At 38.7% G+C, this 10,867-nt stretch overlaps 1 protein-coding gene across 1 annotated transcript; it reads left to right on the top strand.

The window, feature by feature from the left end:
• The first annotated feature begins 8,186 nt into the window (after window positions 1-8,186).
• LOC124720208 (piggyBac transposable element-derived protein 4-like) lies at window positions 8,187-9,839 on the top strand. Its single transcript, XM_047245531.1, has one exon. The coding sequence runs from the start codon at window positions 8,187-8,189 to the stop codon at window positions 9,837-9,839; it is 1,653 nt and encodes a 550-aa protein (XP_047101487.1).
• The last annotated feature ends 1,028 nt before the right edge of the window (window positions 9,840-10,867 follow it).

Here is a 10,867-nt window from a genome sequence, read left to right as displayed (position 1 = left end):
GAAATGGTGCAGAAGTTAGATTATACTTACACACTTACACACACACAAGCACACACACACACACACACACACACACACACACACACACACACACACACACACACACACACAAATTTTCAGTGAACACATTACTGCACTGAAATTATGCAGAAGTTATGTTGTACTTATATACAAATCAGTTGGTTTTCCTAAGAAATTCATCAATGGAGTAGAAGGAGTTGGCCACCAATAAATCCTTTAGGCTTCTCTTAAACTGAATTTCATTGGTTGTTAAGCTTTTTATGGCTGCTGGCAAGTTATTGAAAATGTGTGTTCCTGAATAATGCACACCTTTTTGTACAAGACTAAGTGACTTTAAATCCTTGTGAAGATTATTCTTATTTCTAGTATTGATTCCATGAATTGAGCTGTTGGTTTGAAAAAGTGATATATTTTTAATGACAAATTTCATTAAGGAATAAATATATTGGGAAGCTGTAGTTAGTATCCCTAGTTCCCTAAACAGGCTTCTGCAGGATGTTCTTGAGTTCACACCACATATAATTCTTACTGCACGTTTTTGTGCCCGGAAAACTTTAGCTTGGCTTGATGAATTACCCCAGAAAATAATCCCATATGACATTATGGAATGAAAGTAAGCATAGTATGCCAGCTTTTTCATTTTTATACCCCCTATGTCTGACAAAATTCGCATTGCAAACAGAGATTTGTTAAGACGCTTCAGCAGTTCTGTGGTGTGCTCCTCCCAGTTGAATTTATTATCAAGCTGTAATCCCAAGAATTTAACACCGTCCACTTCTTCTATCTTCTTGTCATCATATGTTAGACATATACTCTTGGGACACCCCTTACAAGTTCTGAACTGCATGTAGTGTGTTTTTTCAAAGTTTAGTGACAAAGAATTGGCTAGGAACCAGTGATTAATGTCCACAAATATTTTATTGGCTGATCTTTCTAAGACTACACTTGATTTGCTATTTATTGCAATGTTTGTATCATCAGCAAACAAAACAAACTTGGCATCTGGTAATGTTACTGATGACAGGTCATTGATATACACAAGAAAAAGTAAGGGCCCCAAAATGGAACCTTGTGGGACCCCACATGTAATTAGTTCCCAGTTGGATGATGCCTGATAGCTTGATACATGTCTCTTTCCTAATAACACCCTTTGTTTCCTGCCAGAGATATAAGATTTGAACCATTTTGCAGCATTTCCTGTTACACTATAATATTCTAGTTTACTTAAAAGGATATTGTGATTTACACAGTCAAATGCCTTTGACAGATCACAAAATATACCAGTTGCCTGCAATTTTTTGTCTAATGAATTAAGTACATTTTCACTGTAAGTGTAGATAGCCTTCTCAATATCAGAACCTTTTAGAAATCCAAACTGTGACTTTGACAGTATGTTATTTGAGATAAGATGGTTATAAAGACGACTGTACATTACTTTTTCGAAAATTTTTGAGAATGCTGGCAACAGTGAAATTGGTCGGAAATTTGATGCTATTTCTTTATCTCCCTTCTTAAACAGTGGCTTAACTTCAGCATATTTCAGCCATTCGGGAAATATTCCACTGATAAACGACTGGTTACACAGATAGCTTAATATGTTCCTTAGCTCAGAATCACATTCTTTAATTAACTTTGTTGATATTTCATCATACCCACTAGATGTTTTTGATTTTAAAGATTTTATGATGGACGTTATTTCTGTTGGGGTAGTGAGGGTCAAATTCATATTATGGAAGTTACTTGAAATGTCTGGTCTAAGGTAATCCATAGCAGCATCTACCGAACCTGACAACCCCATCTTTTCAGTAACAGTTATAAAATGTTTGTTAAAAAGTTCTGCAACACTATACACATCTGTCACCAATGCATCATTTACTCTTAATGCTATTTGTTCCTCTTCATGTCTGGTTCTACCGGTCTCCTCCTTCACTATATCCCATATTGTCTTTATTTTGTTATCTGATATGACTATCTTTTCCTTGTAATATATTTGCTTTGACATCCGTATTACAGTCTTTAATATTTTGCAGTATTTCTTATAATGTGCTATAGCATCAACATTGGAAATGTTTCGGATTGACAGATACAGTTTTCTTTTTGTTTTACAAGATACCCCTATTCCTCGAGTAATCCATGGCTTCTTTGTAGACTTTGCTCTAACCTTGGTAAGTTTTGGGGGAAAGCAGTGTTCAAATAAGGCAAGCACTTTATTAGCAAAAATGTTATATTTTTCATTCATGCCATGAGCACTGTAAACATCAGTCCAGTGAATGTCTCTGAGGAGTGTCCTAAAATAATCAATTTTTGGCTTACTGATTACCCTCTTGAGCTCAGATTTAACAGATTTTATATCCTGTTCAGTATTAACATTTAACAGAAGGAACTGCATGTCATGGTCTGAGAGGCCATTGACTATTGGTTTTGTAATATAATTTTGTTCATTTGACTTTTCTATAAAGATATTATCAATGGCTGTTTGTGAGCAAGTGGTTATCCTAGTGGGGAACTTTACTGTGGGAATTAAGTTGAACGATAGTGTTACTAACTCAAATAGGTTCTTATTGGGAGAGTCTTTAAGGAAATCTACATTGAAATCACCAGCAACCACTATTTCTTTGTTTTTGGTTGTTAAATGGGCCAGTACAGCTTCAAGGTGGTTTACAAACAGATTAAAGTTACCTGCAGGTGCTCGATATACACTTAATATTATGAAAGATTTTTTGTGAAAATCTAATTCTGTTGCACATGCTTCCATATGCTGTTCTAGGCAAAATTTATGAATGTCTATGTTCTTAAATTTATGACCGTTCCTGATGAATGTGGCAACTCCTCCTTTCTCCATTTCTGATCTACAAAAATGAGATGCTAACCTAAACCCTGTAACACTTAAAAGTTCTATACCAGTGGTCACATGATGTTCAGAGAGGCAGATTATGTCAGCTGGGTTTGAAGACTCTAATTCATCTATGCAGATAGTTAATTCATTAATTTTATTTCTCAGTCCTCGAATATTTTGATGCAATAAAGATAGCTGACATTTCACATTGACTGACTTAAAATTGGGTGGAGTTAAAATATCTGCTGACAGTTGAAAATTCTTAACCAATGGCTGTTTATGTTGATGTAATAAGCTGGAATTATGTTTTTTGATTTCTTTCTCAAACTGAAGGTTTGTCTCAGTTCTAACCTCTCTTAAAATTTGTTTTCTTTCTGTCCTCCCTACCCTAAAAAAGGGTCTTTTCTGAATCCTATAACCACTGGTATTTTACCACTCATGACAGTGCCTCCCCCCTTTAACTTTCTTGCTATTTCCCCAGCCAATTTACCCTTCCCCTTCCTGTTGAGGTGAAGGCCATGCCTAGTATAATCCCACCTACTGATAGAATCAACATGAACCACACCAATGTGTGACCCCGCACCCGACATGAGCAGCCGTTCCAGCTCCAAATTAACTCTCTTGACAGAAGAGTTCAAATGAGGTCGGTCATGGCGCCCAAGAACAGATACAAACTCAACACTGGTATGCCTCGATGCTGATGCAATCTTCGCCAGGTCACACTCTACGCTGTACCCAGGATCTCTGTCAATACTGTTACCTGCCCCACCCACTATAACCACGGTGTCTTCCTTAGTGAAATCTTTGCAAAGTGATCCTAAATCCTCTGTCACCTGCTCCAGACCAGCACTAGGTTTAAAAAAATTGGTGACCTGGTATTCTGATCCTAGTTCATCCTGCAAGAGTTGGCCAACACCTCTTCCATGGGAACTACCTAACAACAACACTTTCTTTCTCTTTACTGATTTCCCTACATTCTTACTTTTCAATTTGCTGCTGAAAGTTTGTTGTGCCCTGTCTACACCTGTAACTGCTTGAGGCTCACCAGCTTCTAACTGAAGCAACAGGTCAAATCTATTTTCCACATTCACCATAAAGCTGTCAGACAAAGTTCTAGGCCTGTTCCTCCTGTTGCCTGTTGCCACTTCCCACCTCTCTTTACCCTTCTCCCTCCTTAACCTGTCAAGATCTCCCCTGGCCTTGTCTAACTCAGCCTGAAGGGCAGCAATTTTCCCCTCCTGTTCCAGTATCTTCCTATCTCTACTACAAATCCTACAAAACCACTGATGAGTCTCATTTACTTCCCCTATTCCCACGCCACTACAGTCACCCACATGGAAAAAACTACAGCACCCATCACACCAAAGCCCCGACCTAACAATTCTACGGCAAGTCAAGCACTTTTCACTCATGATAAACGTAATAATTTATTAAGAATAAGTCAGTTAAATTACAGATAAACACGAAAATATGGTTACACAAATTTGGCCTATACGCAACTGTGTGTAAACAAAAACAAAAGTACAAAGTTTCTGAAACAACAAGTTAAACTTTACGCTACTTTCCGGAAATGCTAGTTAAATAATGAAGAGGTACGCTAAGTTAAATTGCTGGAGAGAGCAAGGAACAACTAAACGAAATTCTATAGATTTGCTGCAGCAGAACGTAAACAGAAAATACGACTGTACGGTCTTTTCGCGTTTTCTGCTATATTACGTAAAGAGAAATGAAACCTTTAATGGTACACTTAAACGGCACACTAATACACTTATTTACCACGTAATCAGTACTAATCTATGTGTTTTATAATCTAAAATAACTTATCTTTACGAGAACACCAAACCTCGCGCTAGTCGCTTGGCTGCAGGGCTGCAATATTAACGATTTTGGATCCCAAAGCAGCACTAAGGAACCAGTCGGCCTGGCGCATCTTGGGCGATGCTGCAGCTGCAGGAGGGCCAAGGGAGACTTCACAAAGCATTCAACCACAAGTTATGTTGCTGCCATGAAGGCTACATGACACACTCTGCAAATGGAGAGAAGGTAACTCAGGGCGGCGACCACTAAGTGAAATATTGTCCCTAGAATGAACATTGCACTGGTGCAAGTGATCTTTTAAGTGTAGACCTTAAAAAGTAACAGGGGTGGGTGGAATTACTTGGTATAGTGGAAGTGCTGCTGACATGCTACCCAGTGCCTAAGGAATGTAGCAGACTACGTTTGTTGACGGGGGAAGTATGAGGGCAGATCCAGTAGTGGAGACAACCTACAAGTTAAATCCATCAAAATAAATAAACAGAGAACAAATTCCGTAGTGTTTGTAGTAGATTAGTAGCTGGGTTATTGGTTAAGTGTTAATGTAGTTTTGGAGTAGTAGAAGTAAGTACCAGAAATAAGTAATTCATACGAGAGCCAGTCGGAGTGGCCGAGCGGTTCTAGGCGCTACGGTCTGGAGCTGAGCGACTGTTACGGTCGCAGGTTCGAATCCTGTCTCGGGCACGGATGTGTGTGATATCCTCATGTTAGTTAGGTTTAAGTAGTTCTAAGTTCTAGGGGTCTGATGACCTCAGAAGTTAAATCCCATAGTGCTCAGAGCCATTTGAACCATCTGAATTAATACGAGGGTTGGAACGTAAATAGTGGCAACTATTTATTCACAGCTGATGCAAAAGAGTTACATGTTTGCACCTGTTACTGTCCTTTGAATTAGTCACGGTCGTTGTGTAGAACCTGTTGTCAGCAATGTGGAAGGCGTAGTATACCGTTAGCAGAGCCTGTTCTGTTGATGGTGCGAATGGAGCGGTCTACTGCCTGTTTAAACTCTGGAACAGTTCTGAAGCGAATGCCACGAAGTGGTTCCTTCATCTTTGGAATGAAAACAAAGTCACAAGGACTTAAGTATGGGCTAGTACGGTGGTTGGTACAGTACTTACCAGTCCCATCAACCGAAGAGGACAGCCACAGCTTGCGCTGTATGGGCCCGAGCATTGTCATGCAAAATGATGGGTGGGTTGTGTAGAAAGTGTCGCCACTTCTTTCGCAAAGCTGGTCGCAGGCGATGATCCAAAAACGAACAGTAGTACTGTGCATTGATGGTGGCATTCGCTTCATATCTGTTCCAGAGATTCGACAGGCAGTAAACCGCTCCATTCACACCATCAACAGAACAGGCTCTGCTAGCGGTGTACAATGCCTTCCACATCGCTGGCAACGAATTCTACAAAACTTTGGTGACTACTTTGAAGGACAGTAACAGGTACAAACACATAACTCTTTTGTATGGGTTGTGAATAAATGGTTGCCACTGTTTAAGTTCCAACCCTCGTACATAATTTATCGCTATCCAAGGAAATGTGATTTGTATGGCCTATTTTAGCTTTTCAGATAGTAGGCTGTAATTACGAAGAATAAGTAGAAAAATTTAAATAAATCTACTTAGCATGGTTGGTTGATTGGTTGATTTGGAGAGTAAGGGACTAAACTATAGCGTCATCAGTCCCTCTACTGCACATGTTCTCAACCCATGGTAGTCACATGGTTCTGGGACGCCGCTGCTGGTCTATAATTTGCAATAATAGCGAAACTTTAATATTACATGTATTCGGCTTATTTTGTATATGTTTTTGCATGTCCGAGTTTTAGTAACAGCTATGGTGCATTATTGTCGTTGCTACAGATGTAAAGAGAAATATGTTAAAAGAGGACCAGTTATGGATGGTCCCGGCAGAGGTTCGAGTCCTCCCTAGGACATGGGTGTGTGTGTTTGACCTTAGGATAATTTAGGTTAAGTAGTGTGTAAGCTTAGGGACTGATGACCTTAGCAGTTAAGTCCCTTAAGATTTCACACACATTTGAACATTTTTTGGACCAGTTACTTTTCATGGGTATGTACAAGAAACGTGTAATTACAACTGCCATATTGATATTAGGCTCTTTATATGTTGAAAAATATCAGGACAAGGTATTATTAAGACTTGTACTGTGGAAATAATTTCTGCGGTTTTCTTACCTTGTCTTTGCAATTGCTACAGTCAATACATATATACTGGTGCCGCTTTCAAATGCATATGAAATTTATACTTGACAGTATGATTAGTTTCCTCCAATTTATGCAGATTCTGAAAACTTTGTGAGTGTCTAAGTATTTCTGCATGCGACAGTTTTGCTATTCAGTGGTATTGTAACATCATTAATTAGAACAACGCGGCAATATGAATTAGTACAATAGAAAATTGAAAAACATATTGTTGACTGTCACTTCTTTTTATTACAAAATTCGATCATAGATGTCGTATTTTGTATTCTACTGTGCATAGTGTAGGGTTTTACTCTTCTGATGAGATGATGAAAAAATTTTATAGGTATTTTACTTGTTTATAAAAGGCAGAAGGGTAAATAATGAGAAATTAAAAATAATAACGAACAAACAAGTTTTGCAAATCGCTTATTGTATTTAATATAACAATTTCATAGTTAAAAACGAGTTGTGTTTTCGTGACACTTCGGTGCCCTCTACAGTGTCATTATAATGTACGAGTAATTAATGAGAACAGAGATTCGACAATATGAATAAGTGCAACAGAAAACGTAAAAACATTGTTGGATGCCACTTCCTGTCCCGTTACCGAAAAAAACGTGAACAAAGTGGAATCTGAGTCATGATACTGCGATGAAAAAGCACAGTACCATCACTCTTCACACCTTGAAGTCAACTTAAGTTCCTGATACCAAATTGTTATAATGCCTATAAAACGCGTATACAATATTTGTTTCTTAAATGAAAACAGCCTTTTGTTGGTGCACTGTAATTTATTTCTCCCAGGCGCGTTTCGCTTTCTTTTTTTACTCTAAGGCATATTCAACGGGATTTAGAATGATACAGTTTTGTTTAACACTCTAAGCGCCAAGCCCGTAAAATTTACGGGCCTGGGATCGCGCGAAAATCACCAAGCCCGTAAAATTTACGGGCCGCTACATTTAATTTCATTCAAAACACTGCAACATTATTTCTACGGGTTTGGCCAGCGCTATACGTTTTTCAGATGTTTATTAACAAAATGCGTCCATAGATGTCACGGCAGCGCTGTAATTCATGTTAAAACTTATCTTTGCGTTCTCAGTCTGTATATCATTCAGTTGTTTGTCATCATGTTTCGGCGCGGTTTATCAGACGCAGAAATTGCGGATTTGATCAATCATAGCGACACTCTGGATAATGTAGAGAGTGATTCAGACGATTCTGAATGCAATGGTGTGTTTGAAGGTACGTATTTCCGAATTTTCCACGTAATTGTGCAGTACGCACATATCTGTTGAACATGTGTAAACGATGTATGTAGTTACACATAATGTGATATTCTTTTTAGAAGACGAGATTGATGACAGTTTGTCTTCAGATGAAGACGAGAATGATGTTGAAGGTGTTGCTTCAAATCCAGCAGCTGTGCCGTATCCGAAAGACAGTGAGTGGACTGCAGTTGACACCTACCGACCTCTGCCTGTCAACACGACACCCAGGCAGATACTAGTGGATATTGATGAGTCGAGTTCTGTACTGGATTGCAGTAAAGTGTTCCTTACTGACAGTGACGTAAATGAACTCAAGAGACAGACAAATTTGTATGCATCACAGACAATACAGAAGAAAAGAAGAGGAAATAATCTGAAGCCCCATTCAGTTTTGAGTTCGTGGAAGCCAGTGACTATAAGTGAGATGAGGCGTTTCTTGGGTATTATTTTCCACATGTGTGTTTCGAAAAAGCCCAAAATTGCGGACCATTGGAGCACTAATCCTGTTCTTAGTTGTAACTTTTGTCCCCATGTCATGAGCCGTTTGCGTTTCACTCAGATACTGTCATGCTTGCATCTTGTTGACAATTCAAATCAGAAAAAACCAGGCGAAGATGGATTTCATCCACTTTACAAAGTTTTGCCATATTATAATAATTTGAAGGAGCGATGTATCCAGGCATATCGTCCCTCAGAAAAAGTGACAATTGATGAAGGAATTTGCCCATTTCGAGGTCGTGTGAGTTTCCGTGTTTACATGCAAAATAAGCCTCATAAGTATGGACTGAAAGTATATGCTGTTGCTGAAGCCAGTAGTGGCTATGTTGTAAATTTTGAAGTTTATGCTGGTAAGCATATTGTTGACAATTCTTCGTCTGCGGTTATTTTGCGATTGTTGTCTGACAGCAGCTTGCTGAACAAAGGCCACACTGTGTATTTAGATCGATTTTATTCCAGTCCAGAGCTATTTCAGCAACTGGCAGAGAAAGGCACTGGAGCTGTTGGTACTGTGAACAAATCCAGGAAAGGATTGCCTAAAGATTTAGTATCTGCTAAGCTGAAAAAGGGCGAAATGTCTTTTCGGCGTAAAGATAATGTATTGGCAATGAAGTGGAAAGATAAGAGAGATGTGTATACATTGTCTACAAGGCATCAAGCAACATTTGGTACGCATACTAAGAGAAATGGGTCTGTAGTATTGAAACCACTTCAGGTACTTGATTACAACCTCAATAAAATTGGAGTGGATATTGGAGACCAACGCCTGCAGTACAATCCGTTCCAGCACAGAACTGTGAAATGGTGGCGAAAATTATATTTCCATTTGCTGCTTATGGGAGTATCAAATGCATTTTGGCTGTACAATGCAGTGCACAGGAAGAAAATTACAATAACAGACTTTATAACAGTGCTTGCAGTTCAGCTTGTTGAAGACGACACACTTGAATTCATTCCAAGAAATGAAGGAACTGTAGGTCGGCTAACAAAGAGACATTTTTTGCAGCACATACCTGCAACTACTAAGAAGTATGCTGCTCGTGTGTGTCACGTGTGCAGTTCCAGGAGCAAGAAACAGAGTGGCAAGGCTTCTCGCAAAGAGACACGATACGAATGTGAACAGTGTGGCGTTGCACTCTGCCTGGAACCTTGCTTTAAAATTTTCCACACTAAAAAACAATATGATTCTGTGTGAAATTTATATGTAATACTGTATACTATCAGAAACATGTAATGTAGTGCCACAATTTTGGTTAAAAATAAATCACAATTGTATTCCCTTATTCGTATGACTTTTTCTAAATTCTTAAAACATCTAAGTGATTTCTATAACTGTACCTTAAAGCTGTGCATTGTAAAGTAGTTTCTTTCACTCAGAATTAAAGTAGAAATGTGCAGCTTCAAGATGGTACCAAATTTGCCACAATCCAAACAGTAGATTTGATGCAGTAATTTTTTTAATATTGGTAAAATTGCCCGGTTTCTAGGGACGGGTGCATAAAATAGGCCTGGTACAGAGAGTGTTAAGTATGTGCTCCTTTTAGATTATCAAACAGTTCACGTCGCGGTTTTTTATGTAAATAAATAATAGCTTATAGTTTGTTGGCATCTGCGTTTCCTCTCATTTGATCTGCAGGCCGCACTACCATTTCATTTCCGAAACATAAGTACATTTTTATATTTCGAACATTTTCCTTCACACTGTTCACCATGTTAACCCTTATTTTAGTGGTACACTATTACTGTAGTTATAGATATTTGTTCGAAAACAGTGGTAATCGAAAAATAACACATATCAGAACGAACTGTGTCGTTCTAGATTCCACTGAAGGTGCCTTAGCGTTAAAAAAGAAAAAAAAAGACGAAACACATCTGGTAGATATAAATTACAGTGCAGCAAGAGAAGGTGCTTTTTTTTACAAAACAAATATTTCTGTGCTTGCTGTGGAGTATGGCCACGCAAGCAAACTTGTTAAATCGCGTATACAACGTTACATGGTACTTCTGAAGGTGATCTATCTGTAGCAGCACAGCAATAACACTTCAAGTGCGCTAAACGCTATACGAACTAAAAAAGCGCCGTCACAAAATCAGGTGACTTGAGCTACAGGTCATATTACGGACAGAATTCTCCCTCTGCGCATCCGAAAATTCACCGCATGGCTTTTATACTCAGTGGCGTAAACCATAGAGTAAATGTCTCTGGAGAGAGCATTCACATGC

The sequence above is a fragment of the Schistocerca piceifrons genome, chromosome 11, assembly GCF_021461385.2.
Source record: "Schistocerca piceifrons isolate TAMUIC-IGC-003096 chromosome 11, iqSchPice1.1, whole genome shotgun sequence".
Classification (NCBI taxonomy): Eukaryota; Metazoa; Arthropoda; class Insecta; order Orthoptera; family Acrididae; genus Schistocerca; species Schistocerca piceifrons.
This window is presented reverse-complemented; position numbering and strand designations above follow the sequence as displayed.